The sequence below is a fragment of the Anomaloglossus baeobatrachus genome, chromosome 1, assembly GCF_048569485.1.
Source record: "Anomaloglossus baeobatrachus isolate aAnoBae1 chromosome 1, aAnoBae1.hap1, whole genome shotgun sequence".
Taxonomy (NCBI): Eukaryota; Metazoa; Chordata; class Amphibia; order Anura; family Aromobatidae; genus Anomaloglossus; species Anomaloglossus baeobatrachus.
In genome coordinates this window covers 768,657,718-768,681,803 of record NC_134353.1, presented here as the reverse complement: position 1 = coordinate 768,681,803, position 24,086 = coordinate 768,657,718, and the positions used below count along the sequence as shown (strand labels likewise).

Below are 24,086 nucleotides of genomic sequence, written 5' to 3'. Positions count from 1 at the left end.
TTACAAATATAGTGTAGTTCTTCTGATTCTCTATGTTGCTTACCTCATGTTCAGGGCATTTCAGGACCTTTTGTATCCATGGTTATGAGCACCAGCAACTAACTATCTGTGACTATATGCGTGGTCATAACCATGGATATCTAAGGTCCTGCAATGCCCTGTACATGAGGTAAGCAGCATAGTGAATCAGAAGAACTATACTGCATTTCTATGTGGAGGTATTTGCTAATATTATTATTATTACACCTACTAGATATTGGGATAGGATCGTTTAGATGGGAACAAGGTGGCTGGATGCAGTAATTTGGTGAGCATCAGAGTAACACTTCCAAGCTGTATAGCAAGGCAATCAGCAGTCAACTATAGAATCAGTTTTTTTCTGTTCTTGAAGCTGGAGAGGATTTTTAATAAGACATAAATTACAAAGTTGTTTTTTAATGAACACTTTGCAATTTTAACAATTAAAGAGGTATGAGATAATTACTTTAACTCATTGAGTACTCTAGTGCTACTTCTCTAAACCATAGTTAGAGATACTTAGTCACAAGTAACATATTTATAGAATATATAACCCACGTTCTTATACGTATGCTTAGATTTAATTTTTAGCATCTCATAGCCCTTCCATTTAGGCGCCCGTCACAAGTCAGTGAAAAACACACACATTTTTCAGTGACATAATAAAGGTCCTTTTGTCCCTCTGTGTACAGTGATTTTGGCACACGTGTGATCTACGTGTGCTATCCGTCATAATACATGGAGATCAGGCACTTATAGTAAACTGACAATGCCGCTGCTGTCCGTGGTGCTGAAGTCTCCCACGATGCTGTCTCTGGCTGTTGTCTCCCCTCTGCTGCTGCTTCCAGGTCAGTTGTGCAGTGAATATGTATGAGCATAATTAGCCGGCCTAGAAGCAGAGACAGCAACAGCTGAAGACAGCATCGCTGGAGAAGGGGAGTATAAAAAGCTTTTTATTTTAAATGTACGTGTTTTTCTGGTTCATGTTTCATGGATCACACCATTGTGCGGTCCGTGGGACATCAGTGATGCCGGAGAAAAACAGATATGCCTCCGTGCAGAACACACGGACACGCATGTACGCCACACGGAAAGACATCAGTGAGAAATCACTGATGTGTGCGCAGACCCATTGATTTGATTGTATGTCTGTGATTCTGGTATGTATAAAAACAGTAACATATGTACCAGAATCACTGACGTGTGAAGGGGGCCTTAATAAGACAAGATCTTTCTTATTAGGTGCTTAATGTTGACCACATCCAAAAGTAAAGTTGGCCAAACATGGGAGTAGAGACTGGATAGACCATTGACTTCACGTGTACCCACAATAGATAAACTCCCACTGTGTATTTGGCAGCAGCTTATTCCTTTTTTCCTCAAATGACATAAAATGCAAGCTCGTACAAATAGTGTTGGCATAAATACCAAGCAATTCAAGCTGTACGAGTATATATAACTGGCTAAAAGGTGAATCTTTGAAGCTGTTCATACATATTATAGTGGTCCTAAGGGAAAACATTTCTCTTTGTGGAGAGTATAAAACCAATATAAGGAGACTTATAGGCCATGCAATGCTACTCTGGGAATGTAAATATGGAAATAGTCTCTTCAGAGAGGAAGAAAATAGAAACTGTAGAATCAAAACAATCCTAAAAGTCAATATCAACCCTTTAACAAGCCCGGCAACATTACTTAAGATAAGAATAGATTATTTGCATTTTTAAATTGCTAGAGCCTTGCATGGCCTTTAAGTTCCCCTATGCTAGCTTGGCACGCTCCACCAGAAGAAATTTTCCCCCTTAGATCTCTAGTTAGGTTCCACTCACCAAACCAAATCAGACTGCATGCTTTGTACTGATGAAGGGAAAACACACCGAAACACGTGTCTGTAAATTGAATGTCTGGTTTGGCTTTTTATCCTAAGTAATGTGCCATAGCTGTTTAAAGGATCGATATTGATTTTTAGGGCTGCTGCATCCAATCGGTAGTGTAAGGGTAAGAATGCACTTTGCTTTTTACCTGCTTTTTACCTGCTTTTTCAACTGCAGCGACTAATGCCAAAATGGATGTGTTCTGCTTTTCAAGCAAAGTCTATGGGAATTTGGGTTTCTTGTGCGCACTATGCAGTTCAAAATGCAGCCTTTTTGTTGCAGAACTTTGGGCAAAAACTTTCTGAGGACAAAGTAGCCCAAACCCACCAGTTTTTGTAGGATTACCTAACATTCTAATCTGTATGATGTCAGGGAAAAAAAAGTTTTACCATAATTAAATCTAAAATGTTCTTCCTCGGCATTAAGGAGGCCATAGACATGAACCGCATATAATTCCTGCCACTACAATAAGAAAAGTACTTTATTAGTTAATAAAGGAATCTTTTTTTGCATTGCACATTCAGTATTATGAATATTTTCCACATCGCTCTGTATTTATTCTGATTTATACTGACTGGATATTTGGTTATTACCTCCTGTCTTGTTCACTGTAAGACAAATTTATATAGAGTTTTGTTATGAATGTTTCTATGTTTGGAGATATTATTTATATGGTTGGCTTGTCCCTAGAGTCATTTTTGGTTTAGCTGTTAAGTTATTTTATTGAATGCCTCGAATTTTGTACTGATCATGATACTGGGATAAATATATCATCATTTAGTAAATTTACAGTCACACAAACCACTGGCTATGATAGTTTATTATAAAAAGGTAAAATTCTACAAAGTCCTTGATACATTTAATTTCCAATTCTTTTAGTCTTGTATTAAAGAAAAACAAAACTATCTGCCGTTTTCTTGGCTGGAGTTGGCGCTCACGATCACTGTACGTGTGGGGCTCATAGCTCATCCCTTGGTGCTTTCAATGGATAGTGCTGGAATTCCTTCGGGACCTCTTCTCCTTTTTGAGATTTTTTGTAAAATCCTGCTTCATCCAGTATTGCACTTAATTCAGCAGCTGTTTTTTGCTTAATTTTGGTCACCTAGAAAATATACTCAAAAATTTGTAATAATTGAATTAGGTTATAAAAAAAACTCTACCAATAAGATACATTTTTTCATATAAATATGTCATATCCTAATAGCACTTTGATTATGAGCTATATACTATCTCCCCATCGATCTGACAGCTTTTGCCTCAAGATCTCAAATAATATTGATCATTTTTGTATAGATATCATTGGACTTCCACTACTTGGACAGTTAAGCGGGCTTTACAAGCTACGATATATCAAACAATATGTCGTCGGGGTCACGTCGTAGTGATGCACATCTTCCATCGTTTGACATATCGTAGTGTGTAACAGCTACGAGCGAGTGTAAATGAGCAAAAATACTCACCTTATCGTTGCTTGTTGACATGTCGCTCATGTTCGAAAAATCGAACGTCCGGTTGTTCATTGTTCCCGAGGCAGCACACATCGCTCCGTGTGACACCCCGGGAACGATGAACACAGCTTACCTGCGTCCCGCCGGCAATGCGGAAGGAAGGAGGTGGGTGGGATGTTTATGTCCCGCTCATCTCCGCCCCTCCGCTTCTATTGGCCGCTGTGTGACGTCGCTGTGACGCAGAACGTCCCTCCCCCTTCAGGAAGTTGATGTTCGCCGCCCACAGCGAGGTCATTTGGAAGGTAAGTACGCGTGACGGGGGGTTACGACTTTGTGCAATATGGGCAAGAAATTGCCTGTGCCGCACAAACGATGGGGGCGGGTGCGATCGCACATGCGAACGCACGATTACTCGACACGTGTAAAGCAGCCTTTAGAATTAGAAACACTTTGGGCTCATGTAAAAAAAACTACTAAAAAGTAATATTTCAAGAGAAACCAATACATTGTGATGTGCAGGGTCTATGGAGTCAGTAAATACCACATGGACTCTCGCTCGTGCGCCTAAAATTCCTATGCCATGTCCTGCCTTTATGGCCTTGTACTAGGTATCACATAATACAGTATATCGGTTTTCACAGCAGTGTTCCTATAATGGTGTATTTATGAGTATATCCGATTTGTTATTCAGTTCTGTGGATGCGTTATAGGTCTTTAGGATGTAAATTGTTTTAATTTGTTACATACTGTCACTAGAGATGAATGGTTTCTTTGCATGTACAGATATCAGACCAATTTCTGTTCAATCACAAAAACGTTAATCTAAATTAATTTAAACTTTTCTGATTGAAATCTGAAAAAAACATAATTTGTTTTGCCAATTATAATGGTTGCTGCGGTAAACAGCATCTCAAAAATCTGAAAGACAGCTCTGATACTTGAAAAAAGAGATTTCATTTAAAGGGAATCTGTCACCAGGTTTTTGCGCCCCATCTGAGAGCAGCATAATGTAGAAACCCTAAAGGGTGCTTTACGTGCTGCGACATCGCTAACGATATATCGTCGAGGTCACGTCGTTAGTGACACACATCCGGTGTCATTAGCGACATCGCAGCGTGTGACAGCTAGGAGCGACGATCAACGATCGTAAAAACGTCAAAAATCGTTGACACGTCGCTCCTTTTCATAATATCGTTGGTGGTGCATGCCGCTGGTTGTTCATCGTTCCTGCGGCATCACACATCGCTATGTGTGACACCGCAGGAACGACGAACATCTCCTTACCTGCGTCCACTGGCAATGAGGAAGGAAGCAGGTGGGCGGGATGTTCCGCCCGCTCATCTCTGCCTCTCCGCTTCTATTGGACGGCTGCCGTGTGACGTCGCTGTGACGCCGCACGAACCGCCCCCTTAGAAAGGAGCCGGTTCGCCGGCCGGAGCGATGTCGCAGGGAAGGTAAGTCCATGTGACGGGTGTAAGCGATGTTGTGCGCCACGGGCAGCGATTTGCCCATAACGCACAACCGACGGGGGCGGGTACGCTCGCTAGCGATATCGATACCGATATCGCAGCGTGTAAAGTGCCCTTAATTCCAGCGATGTGTCTGAGCTGCTTGCTGTCATTGTGTTAAAATCAATGTTTTTTCTGCTGCAGATCTAGCAGTTATACAGAGCTCATGGATATGCTGGACTACTTTGACAGCACACAAAGTAGTTCTCTAATAATAATCTACTGCTGATTGAACAGTGATTCTATCAAAACTACACTGACCAGCCCAGTAAGTGACACATCACTGGAATCAGGATCTCTGCCCCTACATTATGCTGCTCTCACATTAGGTGTCAAAAACCTGGTGACAGATTCTATTTAAGGACAATTATAACAGTTGAAGTTAAAGGGGTTATCTGGCTTATTTTGCCTTTTTTTTTGTCATTACACTATTGGGCTACATTTGGGCAGGTAAGTAGATAGTAACTACCTACCTGCCCTGCTGTCAGCCCCTCTCCCCTAGCTCAGAGCAGTCATTTGATCGCTCCTGCCGTGATTTTACTGCTTCCTGTGATGTCACGACAACAGAACTGGAGCTTATGCTCGCCTTGTCGACGGGCATCACAGCCGACGTCATGTACCCGCCCAGCTGGGTATGTATAGGGCGTGGCTTCCCCGCCCCCCTTCCCTGCACTCTCCCACACATCCCATAGTGCAGGAATCTCACTGCCTGTACGCTACATGCAGCCCCCGATGCTGCTGGCGGTGCGCAGGCTAATGGCCCCCTTGCTGTACGCTGCTTGTGCTGGGGCCGTGCAGTCAGCGCTGTATATCAGATGACTGATTCATTGACGCTGCACAGATGGGAGCGCTGTATACAACTATGATCAGCCGCCGGCCAATCAGAGGCCAGCAGCGGATCATTGCAGTAGCTGTATAGAGAGCTTTGCTCTGCAGAGCGCCTGGGAATCTGTCATATGATATAAAGCGCTGTCAGCTGCGGCTCCTGATGCTGCTTGTGGCGTGCAGGCCCCTTGCTGATCGCGGCGTCTGCAGGGGGCTGTGCAGTCAGCGCTTTATAACAGATGACAAATTTCCGGGCGCTCTGCAGAGCTGAGTTCTGTATACAGCTATGATCTGCCACTGGCCAATCAAAAGCCAGCAGCAGATAACTGGAGAGGCTGCATAGAGAGCGCGTCCCTGCACATTGCCTGGAAATCAGTCCTCTGCCATAAAGCGCTGACTGCACAGCCCTCTGCAGAGGTCGTGATCAGCAAGGAGGGGGCTGTGGCCGCAAGAGGCAGAACACAGGGCACCAAGGGAACCATGACAGGTGAGAAAACTATTTCTGTTTGGGTTTTTTTGTGTGTGTGAAGAATGGCAGACTAGGGAGCAATTCTACAGGACAGAGCACTGCTACAAGAAGAGGAACCCAAGGGGACATTACTACAGGATGGGCACAAAGAAAAGGGACATTACTATATAATGGGACAGGGATGGGCACATTACTATAGTATGTGGACAAGGATGAGCACATTACTATAGCATGGGGACAGGGATGAGCACATTACTATATTATAGGGACAGGGATGGGCACATTACTATAGTATGGGGACAGGGATGGGCACATTACTATAGTATGGGGACAGGGATGGGCACATTACTATATTATGGAGACAAGGATGGGCACATTATTATATTATGGGGACAGGGATAGGCACATTACTATATTATGGGGACAGGGATGGGCACATTACTATATTATGGGGACAGGAATGGGCACATTACTACATTATATGTGTTGTGGATGTGAGGTAATTGTGCTGCCACAGATGAGAGAAGCAGGATCACTGCTCTGTACTACCAGAGATTGGAAATACAGAGCAGTGATATCTCATTTATGCAGCACAATCACCTCACATCCACTGCACATATAATATAGTAATGTGCCCATCTTTGCTGGAGCGATGAGAGGTCAGTGTTGAGCAGAACACTGACAGCCAATGTGTGTGCAGAGGGCGGGGGCCGAACAGTGAGGCCGGGCGGTGCCAGCTCTGACTGTGAAGTTTGGCACAGGAAAATGTCATGTTTGGTTGAGCTGCATGTAAATAAACTGTCTGCAGAGAATAAAGGGACAATTCAAGAGGAGCAAAAGACAGAAACAAACAAAAAATAATAATGTAGGGATGTTTTATATGACAATACATCACAGATTAGCTTAAAATAATTTTTGGAGTTTATGTCGGACAACTCCTTTAACGGGAAAACTAAGAGGTATGTGTCAGCTCACCAGACTCTAGATAGATCCATGATTAGGGTGCGGTGCAGAGAGAACTTTACCATCTTTCAGGTAATGATGTAAAAATTAGGAGAAAAAAATTCAACATCCACAAAATAGTGATGAATTGAATCATTGCTTTTATTTCCATGATTAACCCCTTCACCAGCCGGTGATTTTCTGTTTTTCGTTTTCATTTTTCCTTCCTTTCTGCCAAGAGCCATAACTGTTTTTATTTTTCAGGCACTATAACCATATGAGGGCTTGTTTTTTTGCGGGATGAGTTGCACTTTTGAATGACAGCATTCATTCTGTCACATATTGTACTGGAAAACCATCTCTATACGACACTCACAATTATATCTTTACATCACCGCTGCATTATTACAAAATAGCAGTAATTGTGTATTTGTTGTCTTTAACATTATGTTTCTTCCCTATAGTAACACATCTAAAACCAATTTTGCCATTTCTCAGTTTGGTTCTACCATAACTCCAAAGCAGTATGATCACCATCTTGGGGCTATATTTTATTCATATATTTCTTTCACTCCCTATATCCAATAACTGCACCTCAAACACACCTCTAGAATTCTATCTTTTCTTACCTTTGACTGTGCAAAAATTCTTATTGTTGCTCTGATTTATTCTCGACAGGACTATTGCAACTTTCTACTAATTAGTTTCCCTCTTACTAACCTATCCTTCTCCAATCTATCCTGAAAGAATCAGCCAGGATTAAATTCTTGTTCAGTTGGTACACTGATACCTCAATCCTGTACCAGTCATTGCACTGGTTGCCCCTGCAGTGCAATATCAACTTATCACTCACCGACAAAGCTCTTCACAGTTCTGCATTGGCCTACATCTCTTACATCATCTCTCTTTATCAATTTACCCATGCTCATAATTCCATTAATGACATAAGACTAACATCCTCTATAATCTGTATTCTGGACTTGTCCTGTGCTGCACCAGATCTCTGGAATAAACCACCCAGGACTATCCAGTTAATTCTCTGTTTCCACAGTTTTAAACTTGATGTAAATACACAGGGTTTTTTTATATTGGCCTAAGTTTTCCTTAGACCTTCCATGCACTTGGTAGCACTTTGTACCGGTACTTATACAGATACTGGTTGGTTCAAACAACATTATTTGTATGCAGCATTTATAATATTGCCTTGTATATATGGCTGGACCATAGGGGACAAGCACTTTTTTACCCTTATTGTCACCCCTATTTCCTCATAGATAGTAAGCTTGGAAGCAGGGCCTTTCCGTACTTCTCTTGGTATGTGTCAAATGAAGTTTCTTTTTTTTTTTTGTACATGAGCCCTCTAAAATGTAAAGTGCTGCAGAATATGTTGGCATTATAGAAGTAATTATTAATATTGCAAACATCTGTACATAATAATTCAGAAACCTGTGATTGTAAATTCAACCTAATAAGTAGATAAAGTATTTCTACTACCTGAATTGCATTAGTCACTTGTAATCACACATATACAAACCTTAAGGACCTCGTTCTTATAATTGTAGAAAATGATCTGAGGTTCGATTTCATCATTGGAATCATATTTAAGGTTATGGCTATAAAAAGGTTACGTTAAAGAAAACACACTTTTTATACTAAAGGCAATGTTCATGGTAAATGTTTTAGCCCCTGAAAATATTTTACGATTTTACTCAAAGGAAATGAGAATAATATAGACACAGGTTGGGTGCCTGTACGTTAGAGATGTTTGTTTGAAAGTTGCTTGCCTTATACATTACTCACAAAAAGTTAGAGATATTGGTGAAATTTGAGTATGATCCTAAAATGCCCTCTAACCTTTTGAGGTGAACTTAATGTGACCTTCTCTAAACTTTGAGATGCACATGTCCAACTTTTCAGTCTTTCAGTTCTTTTTGCACAACTTGCTTTTCTCTAGCAAGAAGCTTAATGACAAAATTCACATCAGGTGTTTGATCGATAAATCGCCCAAATAAATATGAGGGTTTAATTAGAATTGGTATTAAAACAGTCCTCATCATGCCATTCACATTTTGACATCATGAGACCAAGGGGTACTTTGCACACTACAACATCGCAAGCCGATGCTGTGATGCCGAGTGTGATAGTCCCCGCCCCTGTCGCAGCTGCGATATGTGGTGATAGCTGGCGTAGCGAAAATTATCGCTACGCCAGCTTCACATGCACTCACCTTGCCCTTCGATGCCGCTCTGGCCGGCAACCCGCTTCCTTATTAAGGGGGCGGGCCATGCGGCGTCATAGCGACGTCACACGGCAGGCGGCCAATAGAAGCAGAGGGGCGGAGATGATCGGGACGTAAACATCCCACCCACCTCCTTCCTTCCGCATAGCCGACAGGAGCCACGGTGAAGGAGGTAGGAGATGTTTCTCGCTCCTGCGACTTCACACACAGCGATGTGTGCTGCCGCAGGAACGAGGAACAACATCGGAACGTTGCAGCAAGGTAATTATGGTTTTCGCCGACGCTACACCGATGATACAATTACGATGCTTTTGCGCTCGTTAATCGTATCATCTAGGCTTTACACACTACGATGTCGAGAGAGACGCCGGAAGTGCGTCACTTTCAACATGACCCCACCGACATCGCACCTGAGATGTTGTAGTGTGCAAAGTACCCCAAGACTAAACCTATCAATTGATCAACAATATCTTGCCATTGCAAGACTGCAAACAGGATGTTCTCAGACGGACGTGGCCACTGAGCTTAGAGTGTCATCAGCAGGTTGCAACAGAGAGACTGGAAGAGTCACGGAAAGGCATAGAAGTGGATGTCCTTTGGCCACATCCCACACTGATGATCATTTAATTTTGAACAATGCCCTTTGGGACCAGATGATGAATGTCACACAACTCCAGTCACACTTAAGGAAGATGAGTGGTGTCACAAACCACCGGGGGGTCACTCAGAAATCCCCCGCGCTGGCTACCAGTACGTCACAATCGGGGGGTAACAAGTGGGGGTCACCCCTCCTTTATACCTCCCGACCGACAGACAGAGCACGTGACGCGCTCTCTAGCGCCCCTCTTATAGTCAGGCCAATTATGGGATTGCCCGACAATAAGCAAGGAGGCCGCTATACTACTTATGCCGATTATTGAAGGGTCCCCGGTGAGAGTAGGGTATATATTCCCCCGACCTCCGCGGGCGGAATATATAAAATCTCCCCGAATCTCACTGGCCTCCCCACAATAATCCTTGGCACAAACTCGCTGCCACCAACCGCTTCACGGTAACTATTAGCCGAACACACAGACGTGGGATTCAAGATCGAGATAACAGAACAGCCCAAGATTAATTATATAATTTAATCAGCCTAAAGCACACTAGAAACTACAATATATACAATAGGGAATCTACAGAATATACATATGTCAGAGTACAGTTACAGATAAAGCATGGTTTACAACAGGTATGCAATTCAATCAGTTACCTTGTGCGTCTGGCCACAGGGGGGCGCTGTAGACCAGGTTTCCAGGAACTCCCACAGATGTTTCCTACACGTGACCCCCAGCGAAAGAACACTGGAAAATGGCCGAAGTAGGGTTATCAACCTGGCCAAATCCAGGTCCCCTCCTACCTTCGTGACCTCACAGGGAGCACTGCTCCACCCCTGGCTGGAGTTATGGACAAAATCCACAACATGGAATATGGCCATAACTTTGCCTGGGAGCGTCGTAGGCGGACGCCAATGCTCTCATTGTGACAGTTATGAATTTAGCTACAGAACGAGGGGACTCATGACCTGTCTGCCAGTTCCCCATTGGCTGATATCACGCCTGGGGCATTTCCCAATGTCCTGCTCCCATAAAAAGGGTGTGCCGGCATCGTCCGCATGCAGAGACACCATTTTTATGGTTGCCATATTTATCGGAAATATGGCTTGCGAGATATGAACCATTTTTTACTGGAGTCGTTCTGTCTGGCTATTTCCATAGCCTTGCTAACTAGCTAGCAGCTCCTACTACAGGGTGACGGCAGGGAGTCATCCTGTGTCCATTGTTCCCACACCACCTAATTTCCATATCACAGGACATGGCCATGGAGGTGTAAGTGGAACACTGAGAACAAGAAGGGAGGGGGCACTGCCAGGGAGTGATGAGGGATTATGACTGGAGTCATAATTCATCTTCATATCCCGGGATTTGCCTCACACCTCCCCCCTTTTGAGGGCGCTAGGGGGCAGCACACTCCGGTGTTCCCCCGTGCGCCCGTCCGCGACCTCTCCTTGTCGGGACAGCCCGTCTGCGTTACCGTGGTCACGGCCCCTTTTGTGGCGAATGGTGAAGTTGTATTGCTGGAGCGCAAGGCTCCATCGCAACAATCGCCCATTCGTCCCAGAGACGGTGTGCAACCAGCTGAGGGGATTGTGGTCCGTCTCCACGATGAAGTGGCGCCCGTATAGATAGGGTTGCAGACGCTGCAGGGCCCACACTATGGCCAGGCACTCCTTCTCCATCGTGGAATAGGCAACTTCCCTTGGTAACAGCTTCCTGCTCAGGTACAAGACTGGGTGCTCTTGGCTCGCAGAGTCCACCTGGCTGAGCACCGCACCGAGGCCGAAGTCACTGGCGTCGGTCTGTACTACAAACGGCCGCGTGAAGTCGGCTGCCTGTAGCACGGGCGGGCTGGACAGGGCGTCCTTTAGGGCCCGGAAGGCTGTCTCGCAGTCCATTGTCCAATCGACTGCAGAGGGCAGCTTCTTCTTGGTGAGGTCCGTCAGGGGCTTTGCCAGGCTACTATAGCATGGAACAAACCTCCTATAGTACCCAGCGGTCCCCAAGAAGGACATCACCTGCTTCTTGGTCCTGGGGGTGGGCCAGGATGCGATGGCCTCCACTTTCTCAGGCTCGGGCTTCAGTGTTCCCCCGCCTACCCGGTGACCGAGGTACTGGACCTCGCTCATGGCCAGCTGACACTTGCCCGGCTTGATGGTCAAACCTGCCCGGTGGACCCGCCTGAGCACCTGTGCTAGATGCTCTAGGTGATCTTCCCAGGTGGGACTGAAGACGGCAATGTCATCCAGGTACGCGGCCGCGTACCCTTCAAGTCCCTTGAGCAGGGTGTTGACCATCCGCTGGAAAGTGGCAGGGGCATTCCTCATCCCGAATGGCATCACCGTGGACTCGTACAGTCCAAATGGGGTAATAAAGGCAGAGCGTTCCCTGGCCTTGCGAGTCAGGGGGATCTGCCAATATCCCCGGCTCAGGTCCATGATGGTCAGGTACTGAGCCCCGGCCAACTGATCGAGCAGGTCATCGATGCGTGGCATTGGGTACGCATCGGCGACCGTGACAGCATTGAGCCCCCTGTAGTCCACGCAGAACCGAGTGGTTCGGTCCTTCTTAGGGACGAGGACTACAGGCGAGGCCCAAGCGCTGTTGGATGCCTGGATCACCCCCAGCTTCAGCATCTCGTCAATCTCCTGGCGCATGTGTTGCTGCACCTCCAGGGAGACCCGATATGCTGAACGCCGGATCGGGGGATGATCCCCAGTGTCCACGTGATGGACAGCCAAGTCAGTCCTTCCGGGCTGGTTGGTAAACAACCCCCGGAAGGGGTGTAGGGTGGCCCACAGCTGGGACCGTTGGTCCTCCAAGAGCTGGTGGCCAACCTCCACATCCTCAATGGATCCGCCTGCCCTAACCTGGGCTAGCATATCCAAGAGGGTTTCCGCTTCTCCCTCCTCGGGCAGGTTGCACACGGGGAGCGCACATGCCTCCCGCTCATGATGTGCCTTCATCATGTTCACATGGAAGGGCTTCCGCCTTCCACGGGCAGGGTCCAGGGTGACCAGGTACGTCACAGGGTTGAGCTGCTGGTACACGAGGTATGGGCCTTCCCAGGCTGCCTGAAGCTTGTCCTGTGGTACGGGGACCAGTACCCACACCTTTTGACCCACTTGGTAGGTCCTCTCACAAGCGTTCTGGTCGTACCAACGCTTCTGATCGGCCTGGGCTTGAGCCATATTGTCGTGTACCAGTTGCGTCAAGGCCTGCATTTTGTCCCGGAAGCGCATGACATACTCGATAACCGACACTCCAGGGGTGGCCAAATCCCCTTCCCAAGCCTCTTTCACCAGAGCCAGGGGGCCCCGCACACGTCGCCCGTACAGGAGCTCAAACGGTGAGAATCCTGTTGAGGCCTGTGGAACCTCCCGGTAAGCAAATAACAGGTGTGGGAGATACCGCTCCCAGTCACGCCCATGGGAGTCGACCAACATCTTAAGCATCTGCTTTAAGGTGCCATTGAACCGCTCGCACAGGCCATTAGTCTGTGGATGGTACGGGCTGGCCACCAGATGTCGCACCTGGACTTGCTTACAGAGGGCCTCCATCAGCTGGGACATGAATTGGGTCCCCCGGTCAGTGAGCATTTCCTGGGGAAAACCCACTCGGGAGAAAATCTCCAGCAATGCGGTGGCCACCTTGTCAGCCCGAATGGACGACAAGGCCACTGCTTCTGGGTACCGGGTGGCATAGTCCACTACCGTCAGTATGAAGCGTTTCCCGGAGCTGCTGGGGATGGCCAGCGGGCCGACCAGATCCACAGCCACCCTCCTGAAAGGCTCATCGATGATTGGCAGAGATACCAGTGGGGCTTTGGGGCGTGGCCCCGCCTTCCCCACTCTCTGACAGGTTTCACACGAACGGCAGTAGGCAGCCACATCGGCCCCCATTTTTGGCCAGTAGAAATGCTGGTTTAACCTGGCCTTGGTCTTAGCGATCCCTAGGTGTCCGGCCATCGGAATCTCATGTGCGATCCGCAACAACTCCGTCCGGAACGGATAGGGTACCACCAACTGTCGGTCCCTGGGCCACGCCTCCGGTGAACCCTGCTGGACCGTGGCCCGGTACAGCCGTCCTTGGTCCCAGACCACTCGCTCCGGGTCCGAGTCCGAGGGAGGCTGTGCCGCCTGCTCCTTAAGAGCTTTCAGGCTGTCGTCAGCTTCTAACGCTGCCTGAAACCCCTGACTAGATGTGGCCAGAATCGACGAGACTGTCACATCTTCGGTCAGTACCCCGGGACCTGTGTCCTGGCCTCCACCTGACTCGACTGCCACTGGGTCAGAAGGGGAAGAGCTATCGGACCTCTGGGAGGCCCCTTGGCTTCCAGCACTCCCACTGCGGGTGACAGCGGCCACAGCCGCTGCGACCGTGGGTCGTGCCTGCTCCTCCTCCGTTCCTGACCAAGTCGCCGGTTCAGGCAGACCTACCTGGCTTCCTGACACCCCGGTTGTGGGGGAACCATGCACCGAGATCTTACCTGGGAGCACTTCCGCTCCTGGACCGGCCCCAATCTCACCTGCCTGTTCCCCTCCTGCAGCAACAGAACCCCGCTGTGAAATCTCTGGGGACCCCACATTTGCTGTGGTAGCCCCCACCCCACACACTGGTCCTCCCCCTGCAGCACCCTGCTCTCTGCTTATCCCTGCAGAGGGCAACAGATCCCAGCTCACAGGCTGGTTACTTGTAGAGGCATTGTCACACCTTTCTCTGACCCCCTCCCCTGTCACAGCTGCAGCTGAGTGTGTGTCTATGGTGTCTATGCAAGCAGAAATATCAGAGTTCACTCCCTCCTCCCTTACATCATTCATAGATGACACATTAACATTGTCCGGAGGCATGTCAGTACTGGCTGAAGGTTCAGCCCTTGGTTGGGGCCCAAACTGGGAGGTTATCTGCCCCAAATCTGTCCCAAGTAGCACGTTTGCGGGGATCCGATCAGTTACCCCCACCTCCCTCACCCCTCGCCCTCGGACACAGCGAGGGTTTTTCCAGGGATCAAGTCTTGGGGGGACACCATCTCAGGCCGCACCAGAGTCACCTCCGAGGCGCTGTCTCGCAGTCCTATGGTCACAGACCGGCCGACGGTGACAGGTTGGAAGCTGTCCAGGGACCTACCACCACCCCCACCCACACAATACACCTTGGGCGGCCCTTGGGACGGGGACGGAGCCGGGGCCTTGGGACGCTGAGGGCACATGGCCTTGAAGTGTCCAGGTAGGTTGCACTGGTGGCACCGTCTTGGTTCCGCCACGGGCCTGGAGAGGGGAGTTGAGGGGGACACCCCCTGCAGTCTAGGGGCAGGTGGGGCAGTCGCAGAATTCATCTTACCCCCTCTCCAGGTGCTGCTGGTGGCCGCTCTCCTGGCCTCAGGGGCCCGGTTGTTGGTGTAGTCATCGGCAAGGGCAGCTGTAGCCGTGGACCCCTTTGGCTTCTGGTCTCGGATGAACTGGCGGAGATCCTCAGGGCAGTTCCACAAGAGTTGCTCCGTGATGAACAAGTCCAGGATCTCCGGTCCGGTGGAAAGCTGCAGGCCTTGGGTCCAGTGGTCGGCAGCTCGGGCAAGTGCCCGCCGGTGGTCAGCCCAGGAGTCCTTTGGTCCCTTCTGCAGGGTCCGGAACTTCTTGCGGTAGGACTCCGGAGTGAGGTTGTACTGTTGGATCAGGGCCCGCTTGATGGTGTCGTAGCCCTGATCTGCCTCAGCAGGCAAGTCCCCAAGGATTTCCAGGGCCTTACCCCTTAAACGGGGGGTCAGGTATTTGGCCCACTGGTCCTTGTCCAGATGGTGCTGCAGGCAAGTCCGTTCAAAAGCAGTCAAGAAAGAGTCCAAGTCTCCATCCTTCTCCAGCACTGGGAAGTCCTCAACACGGACCTTTGGAAGTTTGGTGTCTCGAAGGTCACGTGTGGCTGATGAGGGCCGGAGCTGAGCTAGCTGCAGCTGGTAGTCACGGTCTGCCTGTCGCTCTCGCTCTCGCTCTTCACGCGCTGCCTGCCGCTCTCGCTCTGCAGCCTCACGCTCTGCGTGCCGCTCCGCAGCCTCAGCGTCACGCGCTGCCTGCCGCTCTGCCCTGCGCTCTGCCAGGAGTTCCTTGTAGCCCTTCTGGTCTCCAGCCTGGAGAAGGGCCATAGCCATTTGAAGAAGGCTATCCGAGCCTCCCAGGCTCGGTGGAATGGCACGTGGTGATCTGCGGCACGCTGCAGAGCTAGGCGATTCACTGTCCCTTTCAGAGCGGAGGGCTGGCATCTGGCTCGTTGAGGAACCTTGGGTGAGCTCCTCCTCATCTTGTCCAGCAGTGCCAGGTTGTGCAATGTCCTCGGCAGAACGGTTTTCTGGCGTCGAGCTCCTGGAGGACTCGTGGGCAACCTCCTCATTGCTGTCCACAGCACCGTCCTCCCTCTCTTCGGCTCCTGCCTTAGCATTGGCCAGTTGCATAGCTCTGCTCCTGGTGCCATCAGCCATTCTTGCAGACTTTTGGTCACTGACACAGAACTGACACCTGATGCCTCCACACACCTTACAGTATCTGCACTCTGACACTCTAGTGTTGAGCTAGTCTGAAGACCCCAGCAGCCACAGCTGCTGCAGGCAGTCTTTAGTGTCTGGGAGTATGGGTCTCACACTCACACACACTATTATCTCGATCCCACCGCTGCCACCAATATGTCACAAACCACCGGGGGGTCACTCAGAAATCCCCCGCGCTGGCTACCAGTACGTCACAATCGGGGGGTAACAAGTGGGGGTCACCCCTCCTTTATACCTCCCGACCGACAGACAGAGCACGTGACGCGCTCTCTAGCGCCCCTCTTATAGTCAGGCCAATTATGGGATTGCCCGACAATAAGCAAGGAGGCCGCTATACTACTTATGCCGATTATTGAAGGGTCCCCGGTGAGAGTAGGGTATATATTCCCCCGACCTCCGCGGGCGGAATATATAAAATCTCCCCGAATCTCACTGGCCTCCCCACAATAATCCTTGGCACAAACTCGCTGCCACCAACCGCTTCACGGTAACTATTAGCCGAACACACAGACGTGGGATTCAAGATCGAGATAACAGAACAGCCCAAGATTAATTATATAATTTAATCAGCCTAAAGCACACTAGAAACTACAATATATACAATAGGGAATCTACAGAATATACATATGTCAGAGTACAGTTACAGATAAAGCATGGTTTACAACAGGTATGCAATTCAATCAGTTACCTTGTGCGTCTGGCCACAGGGGGGCGCTGTAGACCAGGTTTCCAGGAACTCCCACAGATGTTTCCTACACGTGACCCCCAGCGAAAGAACACTGGAAAATGGCCGAAGTAGGGTTATCAACCTGGCCAAATCCAGGTCCCCTCCTACCTTCGTGACCTCACAGGGAGCACTGCTCCACCCCTGGCTGGAGTTATGGACAAAATCCACAACATGGAATATGGCCATAACTTTGCCTGGGAGCGTCGTAGGCGGACGCCAATGCTCTCATTGTGACAGTTATGAATTTAGCTACAGAACGAGGGGACTCATGACCTGTCTGCCAGTTCCCCATTGGCTGATATCACGCCTGGGGCATTTCCCAATGTCCTGCTCCCATAAAAAGGGTGTGCCGGCATCGTCCGCATGCAGAGACACCATTTTTATGGTTGCCATATTTATCGGAAATATGGCTTGCGAGATATGAACCATTTTTTACTGGAGTCGTTCTGTCTGGCTATTTCCATAGCCTTGCTAACTAGCTAGCAGCTCCTACTACAGGGTGACGGCAGGGAGTCATCCTGTGTCCATTGTTCCCACACCACCTAATTTCCATATCACAGGACATGGCCATGGAGGTGTAAGTGGAACACTGAGAACAAGAAGGGAGGGGGCACTGCCAGGGAGTGATGAGGGATTATGACTGGAGTCATAATTCATCTTCATATCCCGGGATTTGCCTCACAAGTGGTACCCAAGCATCACGTCAGACCATTCAAAACTGTTGAAATCAATGACGTCTGTGTAAGAGACTTCCTTCAAGGATACTTGACCGCACCACTAGGCACAGGCATCGTCATCTTACTGGATGAAGTACCTGTGCTGTGCTGTTCACTGATGAAAGTCAATTCATGCTGAGCAGAAATTATGTTGGAGACATCAAGGAGAGCGCTGTGTATCAGCCACTGTTGTCACCAGACAAGTCTTTGGTGGTGATGTTGGTGTTATACTGTTGGAAGGTGTACCTAGTCAATACAGAACTGCCCTACACTTTGCGAATGGTACTGTGACAAGCCCCTACTACTTGAACGACATCATTAATCCAGTCATCGTGCCTCTGCATGAACAACACAGAACTAATTTCATCTTCATGGAAGACAATTGTTACGAACCGGCGCCGCCATAGCCGCAAGCAGCCTGCTGCGGTTCCTGTTGCGCCCAGGCGCCGGCTGCCGTTCTTGGCCGTGCCTCGGGTCGTCCAGTTGGCTGTTCCTTCCACCACGTCTAAGTGTGGAGAGGCGGCTAGTGCGCATGCGTGCGCCGATTTACCCCAGCCACAGTCTAAGCCCGGTGTTTTGCCTAGTGAGCATGCTCAGCCTGTTTGTGTTATGTCTGAGACTAAGTCCTCAGTTCAGGCTACTGAGCATGCTCCCACAATTAACCCTAACAGCCTCTTTGCACAGGTACTTGGACTTCGTGCTGTGTTAAGTTCTGGGATGTGCCTACTGAGCATGCTCAAACTGATAGTCTGCTTTCTAAGCCTGTGGCTCAGGCTACTGAGCATGCTCAGGCACTTAGTGCATCAGAGGCTAGGTCCGGTAAGGACCTCACTGAGCATGTCCGTGAGGTGGCAGGCCCTGATAGGGCAGAGGGTGTCAGGTGTCCTGATGACGTGGCAACTCCGGACTGGCTCGCAGAGGCCCGCCCCTATGATCTGGCACATCAGTATTGGTCGTCAGACGATGACTGGTGAAGTGTTTGGGGAGTGGCTGCCATGAGGTCATCAATGACGTGGCGGTTCCGGATAGGTCGCATGTGACGTCACTGATGACATGGCACTCTGCTATTGGACCTTGGTGGTTCCACCCTGGGTTTGGGGCGGACCCAGCTTATAAAAGGGGCTGGAGACAACATGGAGGTGCGCAGTCTTCACTTTTGCTCAGTCAGAGCACACCTCCATGTTAGAGCCTCATTGCGGCATAAGCCTATGTTGGGAAGCGGTAGGTAGGGTTAGGCGAACGGTGCCTGTCACGCCAAGATTCGTGGCTCGGCACATCAGGGTCAGGTGCCGTGCTTCCCTCCTGCCGTTCCAGTCTTGCTATAGCAGCCCAGTGGCGTTAACTGGGCTGCGGCTGCTGTGCTTCCTGTCCGATTGTGCCCCCTACGCACACGGACAATGCACCTGCTGCGCCACCTGTCTGATTGTGCCCCCTACGCACACGGACAACGCACCTGCTGCGCCACCTGTCCGATTGTGCCCCCTACGCACACGGACAACGCACCTGCTGCGCCACCTGTCCGGTTGTGCCCCCTACGCGCACGGACAGCGTACTCCAGGACCCCTGTGGAGTTAACAGGGTGTTCCTTATTTTCCTCGGCTTCCCGGTCAATGCTACTGGTGTACCCATCTGGCCTGACGTGTCCTACACACATGTGGCCAGTCGAGAGGTGGCCAGAAACGCTAATCGGAGGACCGCTCGGCCTGACGTGTCCTACACACGTGGCCGACAGGGCGCTTTCGTGGCGGTCTTCCGGTCAACGCTACCTGGTTACCACCCGGCCTGACGTGTTTCCTGCACACGTGGTTGGTGTAGCGCTAGGTGCACCAAAACGCTAATCGGGTTGTCGTCCGGTCTGACGTGTCCCAACACACGTGACCGGTTCCCAGAGTTCCTAGGTTATCTCAGAGCCATCCAGCTCTATAGTCTCCACCTAACCCTCAGGTGCCAGCAGCTCCATTGTCATCTGGAGCACGGTGGGCCCCGACTGGCGATTAGGATATATACCCCCTGGTCCTAATCTGCCGGTCCCCCCGTAACAACAATGCTCCAACTCATCGAGGTCGCATCATTAGGGCTAAAGGCTGCTGGAATTTGGGGTACCACAAATGGGGTGGCCTGCACTTTCTACAGACCTGAATCTCATAGAAATCCTATAGGATCAGCTTAGTCGCCATGTAGAGGCTCATAGCTCTGAACCCCAGAATCTCAGTGACTTGAGGGCTGTTCTTCAAGAAGAGTGGGATTACATATCTCCACAAACAATAACTCAACTAGTGAACAGTAGAAGGCATCGCAGCAAGTTGTAACTGATGTTCAAGGCCACATGATAAGTTATTGAGACATTGTCATTTGTTTTTGGGGTGTATCCGCCACTGTTGTTTGCTTTTGTTTTAATAAATGGTTTGAGATGTGGAAATAACAATTGCATGCTGTTACTTAAATGCCCTACTTTCATGCTAAAATATCAGTGTAGTGTGAACATTTTATATTTTATATAAATTTCACCTGAAAGCCAAATATCTCTAAATTTTTGTGACTAGTAAACATCAGTGAAAAAGAGTACAATTGAACTAATTCAGAAAGAAAAGCACCTGGGGAAAACATTAGTTTAATTCACTCTAGTTATTGCATTTATTTATTTATTTATGATATGATGCATCTTGAGATGTAAAATGAGAATTGCCTACAGATACAATTTAGAATAAAAGGATACTATAGTCCAAAGACGTCCAGCATGAATTTGTAGAGTTCTGGTTTGCTCTTTATAGCACATCCTACGACACTTGGCGCCTGTAAATTAAAAGTACAGGAAGAAATATACAAAATGTTACTAAGTGTGAATAATACTGATTGTAAACTGGACTGAAAACGCTAACTGTATGCTAATGATATAAAGATTCCTGGTTGTTTATCAAAGGTAAGATTTCAGGAACAGCGCCCCTTTGTCTATGGGCTGTGTCTGGTACTGTCACTGAGCCTAAAGGGTGCTTTACACGAGACGACGGATTGTGCGATGCATCATCGGGGTCACGGTTTTCGTGACGCACATCCAGCATCGTACACGACGTAGTCTCGTGTGAAACCTCTGAGCGACGCAGTATCGCTCACAAATTTCATAATATCGTTTATTTTTCCTGCAGCAGGTTGTTCATCGTTCCGTGGCAGCACACGGCGCTCCGTGTGACACCATGGGAACGATGAACACAGCTTACCTGCGTCCCGTGGCTCCCGCCGGCAGTGCGGAAGGAAAGAGCTCATCTCCGCCCCTCCGCTTCTATTGGCCGGCCGCTGTGTGACGTCACTGTGACGCCGAACGTCCCTCCCCATTCAGGAAGTGGACGTTCACCGCCCACAACGAAGTCGCTCAACAGGTAAGTACGTGTGACGGGAGTTTCATGACTTTGTGCGACACGGGCAGCGATTTGCCTGTGACACACAAACGACGGGGGCGGGTACGATCGATTGTGAAATCATCCCGTGTAAAGCATGCTTTAATCCTTCATCAACTTCTATTTCTTGAAAAACAAAGGAGGCTTCTTATAATCCTACACAACCACTTAAGGGACTCCATACAATAGACGTATAAAAATGGTCAATTACACAAGACCTTGGAATGAAATTGTTATTGCTCCCATTAATCACTATGGGGGTGTTTACTTTTTTCCGTGTATGACATTGACCAATCATAAGCAAAAGATGTGTTGCAGAGAAAAAAAAGAGAACACACCAGTAGGGAGCGTTAGAGCTGTCTTTATCTGTGTCAGATGTAATGAAAGTCATCCCTCATCTCCTCACTGACCTCACTGCATCTACAGTGATTACAATTTGAGTAGGGAAGTAGAACAGATCTGTGTTTTTCAGTACAAACACCTCTGCATCTGTGGCACTCATTTCACGGCACTGTCATGAGGGGGGATGCGGAGTCGAACACAGCTGCCAACTTTGTGGAATGGGAGCTGCAAATGCAGAGGTGTTTGTGACAGCACACGGTTCTGCTTTACTCCCTCTAGCAGATGCCTACAGTGGGACCATTGAGGAGAGCAGACCCGTGTGCTTTTACAGGTCTTTTCATGCCACACAAAGAAAGTCAGCTCTAAGCTTCCTTCCCTGCATGTTGTCTCCCACTTTTCGTTGAGCAGAACCATACAGTGAAAAAGTAAATGCCCCCAGAGAAGAAGCAATGCTAATACATCCTTGTTTACAATGAAAATTAGCATAAAAACATTACAAGCCTAAATCAGAGAAATAGCAGAGAAAATAAAGGGAAAACTATATTTTATTCAGCTGTGCAGTCATTATTCCATGATGTGGCCAGTTTAATATGCTTTAAACAGGCAGATAAGCAGGGTTTTTAGCAAAAGAGTTTTCTCCCCTTCTGTGCTGGATTTCAAGCTGCACAGCTCTGTAATGCTGTACATAGTCCTCCATGCGGCTGCTTGTGTCTGTGTGCTACACCGCAAAATAAGAGGCTCCTGATGAAACATTTGTGAAATGTGTTTAATGGGTGAGCCATCACATATTACTACTTTAGGATGTACTTTATTTTACTTTTGTTACAGGGAATTGTTTATCTGGCACTCTATTCTGATCCAATTCTCACGTGTACTTAATATATATTCGATCCTTTCCCAATATGTAGTAGATGTAATAATAATAATATTAGAAAATACCTCTAAGTAGAAATGTAGTATAGTTCTCATGATTAGCTATGTCTCTCACCTCATGTACAAAGCATTGCACTTAGGTAACTTTGGTTACTATCACATATATAGTGACAGTTACTTAGTTGCTATTGGCTGTAACCATGTATACCTAAGCTACTGCAATGCCTGTACATGAGGTAAGAGACATAGCTAATCAGGAGAACTATAACACCTTTCTAATTGCAAGTATTTGAAAATATTATTATTATTATTACACCTACTACATATTGGGATATAATCATGGAGATGGGAACACCCCTTTAAAGGGAACCAACCAGCAAGATTTTCATATATAAAGTAAAGCCAGTGTTATATAGGCCCTAGGATGCTGAATGTAAGCATAGCTTTTGTTCTGAGATTGGATGTTTTGTTTCAGAAATATGTGCAGGTAAAGTTCCAGCAGTGCACTGCTAATTGATTTACAGGTGCAACAGGAAGGGAATGTGTGGGTCCGGTCTAGCTATCTATTCCCGCCACTTTCTGTCTGCCTGCACCAGAATTAACATCTATGATGGTAACAGGGAGGAGGAAGGTCAGGCAGACAGGGGCGGGAATAGATAGCAAGATCCGACCCACATATTCCCACCCGTGTTGCACCTGTCAATCAAATAGCAGTGCATTGCTGGAACTTTTCTTTCACATATTTCTGAAATAAAACATCCAATCTCAGAACAAAAGCTATGCTTACATTCAGCATCCTAGAGCCTGTATAGCACTGGCTTTACTTTACATATGAAAGTCCTGCTGGTTGGTTCTCTTTAACTTTGTACTACCAACTTTTTTCTATGTACAATGTATGAACATATAAGCCTATTTTATGGCCAGTTATTTTTCATGGGGATTCCCTTGATGGCTAACCCACTAATATGTAGTTTTTTAGTTTTTTTGTCTACTGTGTTGGAGATGTGCATGTATATACTGTACATGCCTTTTAAATCAATCTTTAATAAATCATCCGCGCAAACAAATTTGTACTTTTGGGAAAAATGTATTCAAGAAAACCGCCCTTTTATATTTTTCTACTAAAACACTTATTAATAGAGTTTAAAACATCAGTAAGTTATAAATACACGTGTACACAAATATTGAATAGTGGTATTTATAGGGCAACGATATTATTGCACATTAAGGGGTACTTTGCATGCTGCAACATCGCTAGCCGAAGATAGCAATGCCGAGCGCGATAGTCTCCGCCCCCGTCACACATGCGATATCTTGTGATAGCTGCCGTAGCGAACATTATCGCTACGGCAGCTTCACACGCACTTACCTGCCCTGAGATGTCACTCTGGCCGGCGACTCGCCTCCTTCCTAAGGGGGTGGGTCGTGCGGCGTCACAGCGACGTCACGCGGCCAAAAGAAGCGGAGGGGCGGAGATGAGCGGGACGTAAACATCCCGCCCACCTCCTTCCTTCCACATTGCAGGTGGAAGCAGGTAAGGAGATGTTACTCGCTCCTGCGGCTTCATAGACAGCGATGTGTG

At 48.0% G+C, this 24,086-nt stretch overlaps 1 protein-coding gene across 1 annotated transcript in view; it reads right to left on the bottom strand.

The window, feature by feature from the left end:
• Positions 1-2,850: 2,850 nt before the first annotated feature.
• LOC142299924 (selenoprotein M-like) overlaps positions 2,851-24,086 on the bottom strand; it is a 45,734-nt gene continuing 24,498 nt past the window's right edge. The window contains exons 2-4 of the mRNA XM_075341859.1: positions 20,614-20,690; positions 8,619-8,697; positions 2,851-2,994 (exon numbers count right to left, since the gene is read on the bottom strand). Coding sequence (XP_075197974.1) covers positions 2,851-2,994; positions 8,619-8,697; positions 20,614-20,690 — 300 coding nt within the window. The remainder of the gene's footprint in view (positions 2,995-8,618; positions 8,698-20,613; positions 20,691-24,086) is intronic.